Here is a 14,453-nt window from a genome sequence, read left to right as displayed (position 1 = left end):
ATGTTGTTTACTAAACGTTGTTTTTTTTAAACGTGTGTATTACTAAAATGAAATAAAATGAGCTTTTTTATTTTGATGACCATTTTCCATTCCATTCCATGCCCTACTAGCCTACATGTAGGCTATGTCGTTAAGTAAATATAAAAAGATAAATATATCTGTATAAATCCACATGTATTGGTTACAAATAAAATATAGGGCGGTCAACGTGCTGTGTGAGAGTGTGTTGCACTCTCTTCAGTCCCACCTGGAGCAGGAGGCCCTACCATCACATGACTGCATGTGTGCGTACGCGCTGTGGCTGCCAGTGAACATGGCGGATGAGAACGCAGAAGCGGAGCTCGACTGGAGCGGCCGACACAGCCTGCTGCTCGATGAGGACACATTTTTCGCTATGGAGAGTCTGCAAGCCACCCTTCAGCACCTCGAAGCCGAACTTCGGCAGCAAGACGTTTCTGAAGAATCGTCCACGGAGTATTGCAATAACTTCTGCCAGGTACGCGCTGCCGAAAACGCTGCATGCATGCGAATTGTTTATATGCAACATTTCAGAGCTGTGGCGGCTCGCGTTAGCTAACCAGATGCAAGTTGTGGCTGCAACCGACCATGCGTGGATGTGATCTTAACGCGTGGGCCGCTTAGAAAGCCGTGTAAACGCAAAACTATTGCAAGCTAATTGTGGTGGCATGCACGCCCAATGACAAGCAAAATAAGATACGATGAAAGCTTTAAGTTGGCATTTTATAATGATACGTTGTATTTGGTTGCGTTAGTTCGCTAATGCTATGCATAGCGTGTTCCACTGCTTCCCCTGACCCCCGTATATGCGGATATAAGTTTGTGTTGAAGATTGCGGGTCTGTGCTCTGTAATATCGTGTATAATAGTGATTTGGTTTTAAGGGCCTGCTGAAACGGCATTTGCATGTTTTGTTTGAACAGGTATATCTTGTACTGGGGGCACAGCACGTTAGTGGGGTGGGGCTCGGTTGTGTTTATCTTGTGCATGTTCTCGTCTCTAACTTTGATGTCCTCTGTCACGTGTCATTTCTAATCAATCTAGGGAGCGTTTGATTTCTTGAATCCCAATTCAGACCAGTTGTAATAGAACCAGTTCTCGTTGCATTCACACTGAGATCCATTTTATGGTATTCCAGATAGCAGATTATGTGAGTAAGCAAGCAGATAACCTCAACTTTCGGTTTCAAAAACGGAGGTAACTTTGAGGGTAAAGCAGCCCAGCAACTCACTCTCTGAAATAACATGAGAAGCTCTTGCTCCAGGGTTATTTTGATTAGGCGGTATTCAGTGTGTGTTATATAGTTAAATTAATATAACTGAATGTATTATAGTCACAGTTACACTTGTCAATATTATATATTCTTAAGTACTGTTATAACAAGGTAATGTTTAAATGTTAATTCAATTCAAATATATTTATCATTTATTTTATTGTCATCTCACACATGGATTTGCATTAAATTAATTAACATCAAACAAACAATATAATTCTCATTCTCAGTGAATAAAAATTACTTATTAAATTAAGAGATTAAAAAACAGTAAAATGTCATGCCATATTGTTTTGTGGAACTAGTCCACTTGAATATTATTGTAATGTGTTGATTATGTTTGGTACTGTTTTTCACAGCTTGAAATAGGCAAATAATTCAACTATATTTTGATGTGTGTGTGTGTGTGTGTATATATATATATATAGAGAGAGAGAGAGAGAGAGAGAGAGAGAGAGAGAGAGAGAGAGAGAGAGAGATTCTTGTTGATATTAAAAATCATTATCAACACTCAAGCAAACACACCCCTGCCTCCATTCCTCTGCCCTGAAAATAACAAATATGCTATGCAACATGTGTAATGACTTAACAGCTGGCGTATCAGGCAGCTCTAGCAAGCATGGATGAATCAGCTGTGATTCAACTTTACAACAGTGTATTTTGGTTCTGTTAAACTTAACAAAACCAATGTTACTCACATATCGAGCAGAAATAAAGTGACCTTGGTTTCCTTTTTCAGGCTTTCCTGCTTTTTACCGTATTCACTATTAATGCGGGCCTCAGCTCTTCCCTGATCTTAACCCTTTTTTCCAATTATATTCCTCTGACCTTTTCCTCTGTTGTAATATCTCTGCTATCTGTATTTACACTCTTCAAATGTCCCACTTGCTCACTTTCTCTTCTCTACAAGAGATTGGCTAAAAGAGAGTTGTGGTGTTTGGTGCGATACACTTTTATCTTCCAGCTTAAACAGCAAGGGCTGTGTGCAAACACAATTTCTTTTCAACTCTCACACACAAACACTATCTAGTTAAATAGTTTTAGGTGTTGATTTAAATTTTCAACACTGTTTCCTAGAAATCGCTTACTGCACCTTTAATCTTGTTAGTCCTACAAAAGAGATTGATCGCAATTAGTGTATGTAACATCAGCCCTGATTAGAATAGTAGCCATTGTTTTAAAGCTTTTTAAGGCAGTCCAGCTACACAACTGACGCTTTGACACTTCAGAAAGTCCAAAAACTTTCTGGAGAGACATGATTACTTTATATGATGAACAGATTGAATTTTGAAGTTTACTGACACATAAATAGAAGCTCAAGAAAGTTAGCTTGATGAGTGAGAACCAATGAGGTTTATTCTCGTCTGTTATGCGGCACGTTTGCGTTTCCGCAAAAGGTTTGTTCTTACATGTCAATCAAGCAGGTTCTTTACAGCCTCTGTTTATGTTCACTAATCAATGTTTAAATATGAATTAAAGCTAAATACTAAATTCACTCTGTTCATCTTATAAAGTGATAATTTTTCTGAAAATTATATGAGTGTGCTCCTGGATTACTTTACATTTTATTACTTTAGTTTCTGCTGTAATTCGATACCCAAATTCTAGTGGTAGATCTAGCAAAACCTTTTTATTCCTCTTTATTTCATTTGTATCTTTATCCTACTGTTTTTTGTGCTATGCTACTTTTTCAGTCAGTCAAGTCAAGCTCTCTTGTGTTGTGTAAACTCTTGAGCAATAAAATTACCCCATTGTAAAACGCATACAATGAGTGAGCAAACATTTAGATGAGTGAAATGCATGGAAAGTTAAGATGAAATTTTCCAAAAAGAAATCCAGGCCTCTGAACTATGTTAAAATGATTTATGCATTGCACATGTTAAAACTGTTATTTGTGAGTGACAGCAAGTCGGTCATGCAAAGACTTTTAAATTGTGACATGTCCTTGAACATCATAATGCTAATCTTTCATTGTTGTTGCTTGTAGTCTGGCCATAACACACACATTAACAGTATCCCATTAGGAACCTAAAGCCCCCATTTTAACAGACTACAATTGAAGCATCAGCTCTGCCTCTCTTCCTCAGCTTCACTGTTGCTGTGGCAACCAGTCCAACAGGATTCGGTCCTGACAGATATCACATGATACATACTAGTGTCTGCCTTAAGAATTCTTTGTTAATTTGCTAAACATTTTATTAATGAACTGGTTTTCAACAGACTTTTCATGTGTGCTTCGTGGGTTCTTCTATTTGAATGAGAGCATAGCCTATTGGTAGATGTTTGTGAAGCAGGAAAGAGTTCTGTCTTTCACCAGAACATCCACATTTTGGTTGAAAACAAGTTGAAACAAGTGTGCCACTTGCCATAAGTTTTTATCTACTGCTAATATACCTGTGTTTTGTGGTTAAAATACATTATCTTTAGAAAATAGTTGTTTTAATGCTGGTTGATAATTATGTTAGTTTGAACCCAATTAGGTCAATAAGTTTGTCTTTTAAAACTGCAAATTGCTATTTCAATGCTGTCATATATGTTCTGCTCTGCTTTTACTATTTAGGCTGTTTTGTCATTAGCAGAAAATTATCTAACTACTGTGAGTTTTTCTTCACTCAAGTGATGGTCTCAGAAGAAGGCATCCCAGCTGCTCTGGGGTGAACAGGGCTATACCTGGTGGTTACCCAGAGGGAAACTCTCCTAATCAGTTGTAGAGGTTAAATATGGCATGACATTTCCTTTCTTGCTTTCTATAATAAGATATCAACTGGGATTTATTATCCTTGAGGCTTGATGTTTGTGAAAGGAGAGTTTGAATGTGTATATCAGGAACGAGGAGGTTATCTAGAGTTGCTCTGTGCTCTAGTTACTTCTGCTTCCGTCCCTAAGGTCCAATCAGAGCGCCCCAGCACAGATGGAGCGGTGTGGAAGTGTTGTATCAGGGGTTTCTCCTCACATCCTCCCTTGTGTGGACCTGTCACCTGGTTTGCGGTTGACAGTATGCTAACATGTTAGAGCCAAGCTCTCAAAAGAAAAGACCCTTGTCAGCACTTTGCAGCAGAAGTGCAGATATTTACCTCATCCACTTGTCTTGTTTCTTGAGCATAATACTCTGCCATTCAAAATGTTGGGGTGGGCTACATTTGTTTATGATGATGACACATAGTGGAGATTCTATGAAAATGATGACTAAACAAGGAGCATACACATTACCATTTAAAAGCTTGGGCGTGTAATATTTTTGAAAGAAGTCTCTTATGCTCTCCAAGGCTTCATTTATGTGTTAAAAATACAGTAAGACTGTAATATTGTGAAATATTATTTTGAATCAAAATAACTGTTTTCAATTTAAGGATATATTTAAAATATAATTTATTCCTGTGATGACACGTTCAGGAAATAAAACAGACATAGCAACTTCTCTGAACACAACCAGCTTAGGAACAGGTTATGTATGTTTCAAGGTTAGTTTAATTCAGCTGTTCAGCACTTGCATGCTCTATTGATGAGGTTCCTTTGGGTGTGTCAGGTTTCACACAATATATACAAAAATTATTTATAATTTTTTTTAAAGCAATGTTTATTATTTCTCTAATCTCAATATTTGTTTCTTTTGCACTGATACATTTTATTTATAATGTACCTCTATAATACAACTACATATGATAAATCTCACTTTACAACAATTGTTTTTAGATACATCTTTTTTTATTATCAATTTTTCCCAGTTGATGGCAATTTGGACTATGAATGTAAATCGCCAATAAATAAAATAATGCTTCTTAGTGTCTGTTTGAATCATGACTTGTGGATTCTGCACTCTGTAAGAATTTATTTTTTGTTGACTGAAAAAATATAAATAAGTTTTTTGAATTAAGTAAAATCACCATGAGTAAGAAAGGTTTGAAGAAACTTGTTTTATTATAAATGTTGAAAACCCTTGAGCTGCTTGATATTTTTGAGGAAACTGCATTTTCCAGGGTCTTTGAAGAATATAAATGTCAGAGATTTCAAATATTTAATTAGTTTAATGTGTCCTTGCGGAATAAAAGTATTAGCAATACTTTTTTTTAAAGTACTCATTCCAAATATTTGTGTACCTCTGCGTAGAAATGGTAAAAATTGCTCATACAGCATGAATTTAGACGGATGTTTAGGTTACACTTTAACAGACTTTTATTGCTTAGTGTGTTTTAATATCTGTTGGACTCCCGAAGAGCAGTAAATTAGACTTGACTTTTGCATGAGGTGTTAAAATGGCTTGATTTATTTTTCTTATCTTGTTTATTTTGGTTATTCTTGAAGGCTCTAATGCATTACGCTGGGAGCAGGAATTCAGTGGAACATGGATTGCCTCTATTGGAAGTTTACTGTCTGTCAATCAACTGTTTTGCTGCTGCCAGGCCACATCTCACAGGCGACTCCCCCAATGTTGCCCTTGTGCTCAAAAGACTTGCATTGTAAGTGCTACTTTTAGTATATTAATGTATATATATATAATGGTATACAATTAAATAATATCCATCATTTATATTTCAAACTATCAGAAACATAATTTAAATGTTGTCCCTTCATCTGCTGGCTTGTTAATAACATAATAATAGTGTACAGTTTCACATAATTTTGTCCAAATGTTGTGACCGTCTGCAGGAGTTGCCTTGAATTGTTGTTGTCTGTGCCTCAAAATGAAATACCTTTGGAAGCCTGGCTGCAGTTCCATGGTTCAGTTCAGGTAAGATTGTTTTGAGGTAACAATTGTTTGAGTCTGATATGAATTTGTTGTGTAAATAAGTTGTGATAAGTTAAATTTACAGATGCGGCAAAATTAAATGTTCTGAATCCTTACAGAATTGTTATCGTAGACATTAGGGGAACCTTATAAAGTTTAATAACCTAATAAATTTCAGTCCTATATAAACCATATTGTGGATAAAGAGACATAGCAGTGACTATTTGCATATAACTGACCTATAAACAACATGCATGTAGGTCGTAGCATATTTATGTACGGTATTTACATATTTCATGATGCATTCAACGTAAAGCCTTTAAATTAATAATTTTTGATGTACAAAATCACAAAAATTCTTTGTTTTGGTGCATTTGCATTTTTATTTGAATGCAATAATAAAGTAAATATTGAAGGAACCTGCAAATTATGGTTTGACTATAACTGTTCCTTCATTTTTTGTTTTGTTGTACTAGGTCAAACCATAATTTCCAGGGCTTGTGTTCAGTGAGATAAGACAGGGTTGTACTCTTGGTGTAATAAACAGAAAAAGAGACCCGTATTCTCTATTGGGTATTTACAATCATCCTGTACAGAAAATTTCCCAAATACAGAAAAAAATACAGTGGAATTTAACATTCAGTGTCTGTTTTCTGGACACTAGTTGCAGGCAGATGCAATAGACTTTATATATATTTTTTTATTATATATATTATTAATGTGTGGTTTGACTCTTTACAGGCGGCCCATGAGGCAATGTTGCAGTATGGCAGTACAGATTTGCATGCCCTTCTAAACATCACAGGTGAAGGTGGAGCTTGGAACAATTCTGTCCTGGTCTCACTTCTTACCGGTCAGCCCACAGACCCAGATGAGGGTGAGTAACAACATTAATTGTTCATAATGCCCACGATAAATATAAACTAACTTGACATGTCTTTTTTTTCTTTTTTTTGATTGAACCTTTTGTTTTTTATTTATTCAGCAATGTGGACAGGCTGACATATTACACAATATTTGACCTAGGTTTTACTAGTTTAAGGGAGTTTTAATAAAGTATGTTATGTCTATAGTCAGACCTTGGCTTAGAACAACGTTGATATCTAAATTAAAACAGTCTGCTGTTTACTTATCATCGCCTTCCTCTGGAACAGTGAATGCCTATCTTGCTTTGGAGGGAGAAGGTTTTATGGAAATGCGGATCAAACACTTGGAGAAAGTAGGGGAGGTAGAGAAAGCACTGATCCTCAACAAAGCCTGCGCTAACTGCAGCCTCCTGCCTAATCAGTCTACTTTTCGCCAAACCTTTGTCACCCAACTGTGCCAGATGCTGCCTAGTGAGGAAGCTATTTTAGAGGTAAAGTACAGATTTACTTAAATGGTTAGTTCACCCCAAAATTAAAATTGTCATTAATGACTCACCCTCATGTCGTTCCACACCCGTAAGACCTCGTTCATCTTTGTAACACAGTTTAAGATATTTTATATTTAGTCCGAGAGCTTTCTGTCCCTCCATTGAAATTGTGTGTACGGTATACTGTCCAGAAGGACCAGAAAGGTAATAAAAACATAATCAAACTAGTCCATGTCACATCAGTGGGTTAGTTAGAAGAATAGAAAAAACAATTTGTTCCAAAAAACAACACAACTATGACTTTATTCAGCATTGTCTTCTCTTCCGGGTCTGTTTTTAATCTGCGTTCACGACTCCGCAGTGACGCTGCTGACGTGTTATCTGGTGCACCTGAGCTTCGTTTATAGTCTGAGGGAGACGCAAGCTGTAAACAAACCAACCTTGACAAACATGTCTAAGGATTTTGACACAGAGGAAGACTTGCATTTTTTGGCTCAGCCATATTTATTTGAACCTGAATACACGGGCGCACAAGATAAAACGTCAGCAGCGATAGCTCACTGTGGATTAGGACCCAGAAGAGAAGACCATGCTGAATAAAGTCATAGGTTTTGTTATTTTTGGACCAAAATGTATTTTCGATGCTTCAAAAAATTCGAACTAACCCACTGATGAAACCATGGACTACTTTGATGTTTTTATTATCTTTCTGGACATGGACAGTATACCGTGTACACATTTTCAATGGAGGGACAGAAAGCTTGGACTTAATATAAAATATCAAAAACTGTGTTCCGAAGATGAGTGGAGGTCTTACGGGTGTGGAACGGCATGAAGGTAAGTCATTAATAACATTTTAAATTTTGGGTGAACCAACCCTTTAATGATCGTCTCTGATAATGGTTGGAACTTCATGACCTGTTTCTTAATTAACAAAATTATTTTACTATTTCTCCATCTTTCTATAAGATTTCTAGAATAGATGCAAAAGATGTCCTGGACATTATTTGCAACATGGATTCTGAGGGGGATGAGAGCACAGCCTTCATCCTGTGCACCACATATTTTACACAGCAGCTACAGCAAGACAGCTTGTACTGTTCCTGGTGAGGACCTTTTATAACCAAAACACACTTGTCTTTGTATGTGTATTTAGCTTTGTTCACTTGTGAACTGATTACTGGAGATAATGCTTATACAGGTGTAAATTAATGAAATGTTTATGTCAGACAAGCTCATTGTCTTTATTTCATAGCGTGTACATAATTTTATCGTAACCATACTAATGACTTCAATATGATACTTGACTAAAATATCTCAGTACCAATACTGAACCTATACCACTGCAAAAACCTATTACCATTCTTTAACCAATTACCAAAATTTCACGATACAGGTGTTTTTTTAAATATCAAATAGAGTACTGGTATTTCATGCAACACTAGGGTGCATACGATTCTCATGTACAGGTAAACTTGTGGTGTGAAGGCCATGGATTTGTGTATTTGTTTTGCTCAGATGTCTTCTAAGTTTTTATTTTTTTTCCTTCTTCTTCTGTGGTGTCTGTCAGGGAGTTAACCCTCCTTTGGAGCAAACTGCAGAGAAGAATTGATGTGTCCCTTGAATCATTTATTGAACGATGCCTCCAGTTTGCAGCCATTGCCAGGACTATCTACCATCTTCTCTTCCTCATTCGTGTAATTCAGACAGAGGTGAATATACCTGTTTCCTATATACTTATTTGATATCCCTTTAATGTACACTAAGCTGTTTCTGACTTTTTGTCTATTGTATTTTTCAGACAATGCAGCTTGGCCTAGCAGTATCAATTGAACTGTGTGTGAAGGCTCTTCGGCTTCCAAGGCAAGATGACGTAGATGCAAAAACAATGGTCTGCAAAGCTGTTGTCTGTCTCCTACCTGATGATCTGGAGGTGATACGGGCCTGTCAGCTTACAGAATTCCTCTTAAGTCCTGCACAGGAAGCATTTGATGTCCTTGAGGAGCTCTACACACGCCCTGATCAAAAATATGATGAGGAGAATGCCATTATTCCAAATTCCCTGCGTTGCGAGCTGTTACTTTCTCTGAAAGCACATTGGCCCTTTGACCCTGAATTTTGGGACTGGAAGACATTGAAGCGCTACTGCATTCAGTTACTGGGTCTGGAACCCGAGGAAGAAGTAGAGGATGAAGCAGCACCTGAGGAGCTGTGTAATCTTGGAGCAGTTTTGAATGAAGAGGTTGGGAAAGAGGGAGAAAATGAATATAAGGTTAATGTATTTAGCAGCACTGAGCAAGAACATACAGCAGAAAAAACTGAAACGGAAAAGGAACAAAAAGTCTCAAAGAAAAAAGACTCACAAGACATCTCTAAGAGTTCTGACAAGCATCAGAAGGATACATTTTTATGCCAGATATGCCACAAAGAAGTGGTTGAGACACGAATATGTCACCATGCCAGAAAACACATGAAAAATGATGTGTGGACATGCCCTGTATGTCGACAAAAGTTTAAAAGTAAAAAGGAGTTTGAGCCACACTCCAAAAAACACATTCAGATTCCTGCAAAGGGTCACTGGAAAAAGAAAAAAGTGAAGAAGAAGGTGGACTTGCAACATTATTTCAAGGAGGATAGTTTGGATGAGCTAGAGCCTGGTCAAATTCCTTTAGATCCTTCCCTTGCCATGTACTATCAGTCCACCCATGACCCTGTTGTATTAGAACATATATTAGAGCAAGCTGCCAGTGTGCCTGATAAGCAAGTAGAAAATGACTATATTACATTTGACTACATCAACACATACTTTAAGCTACAGGATCGTGATGTTTACCAGTGTCCAGCCACTAACTGCTCAAGAAATTTTAAACTTTTTAAGTACTTGGGTGTACACATCAAAAATGAGCATGATGGTGAAGACCCCAATTTGAAACATTATCTGGAGATGAAAGACCGGCGCGAGAAGTGCACTTTCTGCCGGAAGACCTTCATGACTGCCTATCACCACCGCCAGCACCGGTGGCTCCATTATGGAGATCATCCTTATATGTGTGTGGTCACAGGATGCGGTGCCCGTTTCGACACCACCAATGAACTTATTGCGCATAAGCATAGTCATGGGTTTCATTTGTCCTACGGTTGTGAGTTGAAAGGTTGCAGTTTCTCTTATTGTGACCTTGGGCAGCTCTACCACCATGAGGCGCAGCACTTTCGTGATGCAGCTTACACTTGCACCAGCCCAGGATGCAAGAATTTTTTTTACTCTCGCAGGGAATTTCTACAGCACTTGGCCACTCATGATATCACTTTCACAGAGAAAGATTTTGAGACACAGAAAAAAATGAAAAGGAAACTCTTGCTCCCAGTTGTAGAAAGTGACTTGGCTATTGGTTCAAAGGCAGAAGTAGAAAATGGTATCCAAAAGGGTAGTTCAAGTTCATCATCACTGCTCTTGGCAAACAGTGAATCTAAGGTATCGGTGACGTGTGTTGCTGTCTGCTTTGATGGGAGAAAGTTTATATGTGGCTTAAAAAGGTGTGAAAAGACTTTCACTACTGCAAGAGAACTTCAGAAGCACTTGAGAATTGCTCATCCAGGTGAGTTTAATGAAGAGGATCAATTATGCAAGAAGAAAATTCAAGCAAAGCATTCTAAGACTGAAGCTAGTGAATTGCATAAAAGTGGCCAGGATAAGAAAATGACTCCAAAAAAGTCATCTACGGAGGAATCCAATCACAAAAAGGATATCTCTCCTACTCCTGAGTCCCTAGATTGTAATGCAACCCTTACAAACGTGGAACTTGGTGCAGCATTAACCGAAATCATGCTTGGATTGAGTCAACTAAGCCTTATATCTCCCAGCACTAGATATGCTACGTGTAATTCACAGAGCACTTGTACGCCTACCTTGAATGCAAGGTCACCTGTCAAATCAGCAAACAACAAAAAAGAGGTGAGGTCTCATGTAGCGAGTAGTGATTCAAAGAGGCTTCAGAGCATGTCAGAATTGCCACAAACACATGAACACATTAAAGATTCAGAGCAGGAGCAACCACAAAGCGAGCCCTCAACCAAGCCTTACACCTGTGAAGCCAAAAGCTGCCACTTCCAGAGTGTTACCTGTTGTGCTTTAATGCAGCACTACATTAAGATTCATGGATACTCTGAAGAAGAGGTGAAAAAGATGGAGGTGTTTCAGTCTCAAACATTTGAGCCTCTCAAAACACCTGATAGCACTGAAGATTCTGTCTTGAAGGACAATCAACCACAAAGCGAGTTCCTTGTGCAGGCCACAACCAAGCCTTACACCTGCGAAGCAAAGGGTTGCCACTACCAGAGTGTTACTAGCCGTGCTTTAATGCAGCACTACATTAAGATTCATGGATACTCTGAGGAAAACGTGAAAAAGATGGAGGTGTTTAAGTCTCAAATGTTTAAGCCTTTTAAGTGCCATCTCTGCTCCAAGAGCTACAGAGACAAAAAAGAATTGAGAGTCCACTATATACAGATGCATCACATAAATAAAGCTGTTGTTGAACAGATGAACTGCTCTTTTAAAAGGAGGCTAGTTGATAAAGCACCGGTGTTGTCGTCATCTAAAATGAAGAACAAGAAAAAGTCACAATCTTTGAAGACTGATGACCTTAAAACCAAAAGAAAAAACACACACATTTGGCAACAGAGATGCCAAAAACAAGATTATCAGTTGTGGAAAAAAAAACTAGATAGGAAAAATGGACAGGTTAAAGCTGAAGAGAAAAGGCAAGTCCCTTCTGAAACTGATGCTGATGTAAACCATGAAACAGTTGATGTTAGGGGAAGCCGCCGCTTGGTAGCAAAAGGGAATCTGAGTCACATTCTCACTAAATACAATAAACCCTTTCATTGCGTGCACAAAAACTGCAATGCTGCCTTCAGTAATCAGAATGCCCTTGTTGGCCACCTTCAATTAGTGCATCACTATAACCGCTCACAGTTGTGCTTCCCATGTGAACACAAAGGATGTGAAAAGCAGTTCAACAACTTGTCTAGCCTTACTAAACACTACCGTAACGAGCACAGCTTTAACAGAAAGAAAATTACATCAAAAGTGTCCTGCAAATCTAAGAACATACCAAAAAGACAGACGGCCTCATCAGAGGAGCCCATACCAAGGTTCAAGTGTACCTATGCTAACTGCAATGAGTCCTACCATCTCAACAGCAGCCTCTTGCGTCACACAAGTCAGTTTCACCAGAACCAGACTCCCCTGAATCCAGCTTCTACTTCTGTGAACAGCAAGTTCAAAATGAGCTATAAAAAGCATGTGTTCTATAGGCACTGTGATCCATCTGATTCTCTTGTCGTGCGTCTCAAGAGTACACCTAAAAGAGATGAGTCAAATAGTGGATGCCAAACAAAGTTGATAATCTCACCTTCTTCCCAGTCATCGAAAGATTCCCAAAAGCTGCCTCTCAAGCAACCTTTGAGATGTAGCCTCAAGGATCAGGAAATCACTCCGTCTGAGGAGAACTTTGTGTCTATTGAAGAAAATGCAGAGGAGGTGCTGGACAAAGTACCCAAGACACCAAAAATCAAACAAAACGAATGTTTTGAACTGATTGTCTTCCGAACACATGAGGAGGCTTTGCAAATGTGCCAAGACCGTTGCCTATCTGTGGCCTTCCCTTGCATGGTACAGAACTGTGACTCGGTAGTAACAAGAATGAGTAGTTTAACTCGACATTACACTGCGGTTCACAAATTTACACGTACACAGCTGAATGACAATAAGGACAAATTATGTTACACTGCTGAAAAGTTAGAAGAGATTATACAAAAGAAATCTGCTGTGTCTGCTGTACCTGATTTAACAAGGATTCCAAATGGCGTTCTTAAGATGGAGTATCAGTCTGAGCCTGCGACACCAGGTGGCCCGTCACTGCCAATGAGCCTCCATTCCATCAAAAACGAATCAAAGGGACATGAAGTACTTGAGAATTCAGGGGAGCCACAGCCTGATAGAAGCTTGATTATTGCAGCTGAAGATTTGCTCCATGGCTCCCCAAAGTCTAGCGGGCACCCTGAAGAGCCTGTTTCTGAGGAGAGTCCAAGTCACAAAGAAAGGTCAGACTCAGAGTTAACAGCACCTCCTCTTATTCGACCTCCGCCGCTTGACCTCTCTCCACCCTCTACCCTCAGAATCGCTGTTGATGAAAGTACATTTGAACCCTCTGTTAAAGACAGTAAAACTATTAACATTCCTTCTACTGTTTCCATATCAGTTCCAACTCCAACTCGGCAGCCCCTCAGACGGAAGAATGAACTCTCTGAACCACCACCGCCATCCTCTCTTTCGCCAATCCCAAAGGATCCTGTAGTGCACAGTCTAGTGCCACGTGCATTTGACATTGCAACTTACAAACCTATGGGCTTTGAGTCCTCATTCTTGAAGTTTATTAAAGAGAAGGACGAGGAAATCAAATATGAAAAGCCGTGGACTACAGGAGTTACCAATCCTTGTCTCAAGCCTGATTCACCTCGCCACAGAGATTGTTTCAGACGGAACTGTTCGGTCAAAGAAAACACTCAGAGAGGAGCCCCCATCTCTCGAACCCGGAAGTTTCGGTCATCCCCTCTGAGGCACTTGATCTCTAAAGGAGAGTGTACCTCTATCCAGAATCTCCGTTTGATTTTGGAGAGGGCTTTAGGGGGTTGTGGCGACCAAGCTATAAAACAGCTTCAGTTCTTGAAGCCTGTGGTGGTTCTAGAGAGGCCAAAGTCCTTTGCCTCCATTCTCGATCTCTTACCCTCTGAAACTAAAGTATAAGCTTCTGCTGGGCAACAAGGCAGTTAAAACTCTTGTCCACCTTTTTTATTTGAGAGACTTTCATAGTATTTTTTTATATCATTGATACAATTTTGGTTCTTTGCTGCCAGAATTAGGTACCTTGTTTGTTAAGTTGTGAATGTTTATATCTGTAAATAAGGTCAAATAAAAAGGAACAAAAGATTTAGAAAATACATATTCTGTTACTTGTGTTGTATACACATAAGACCCATATCTGAAAATGACTCCACAGGATCCATTTTAAGTTTAGTTTG

General features: G+C 38.7%; 1 protein-coding gene across 1 annotated transcript; it reads left to right on the top strand.

The window, feature by feature from the left end:
- The first annotated feature begins 234 nt into the window (after positions 1-234).
- On the top strand, positions 235-14,372 carry rlf (RLF zinc finger). The gene is made up of 8 exons (XM_067455520.1): positions 235-496; positions 5,593-5,747; positions 5,938-6,019; positions 6,758-6,893; positions 7,171-7,373; positions 8,340-8,476; positions 8,941-9,082; positions 9,172-14,372. The coding sequence occupies exons 1-8, from the start codon at positions 281-283 to the stop codon at positions 14,176-14,178; spliced, it is 6,078 nt and encodes a 2,025-aa protein (XP_067311621.1). The 5' UTR covers positions 235-280; the 3' UTR covers positions 14,179-14,372.
- Positions 14,373-14,453: the final 81 nt, after the last annotated feature.

The sequence above is a fragment of the Pseudorasbora parva genome, chromosome 10 (assembly GCF_024679245.1).
Source record: "Pseudorasbora parva isolate DD20220531a chromosome 10, ASM2467924v1, whole genome shotgun sequence".
NCBI lineage: Eukaryota > Metazoa > Chordata > Actinopteri > Cypriniformes > Gobionidae > Pseudorasbora > Pseudorasbora parva.
Note: the sequence above shows the minus strand (reverse complement) of the source record. Positions and strands in the feature narration are given on the sequence as shown.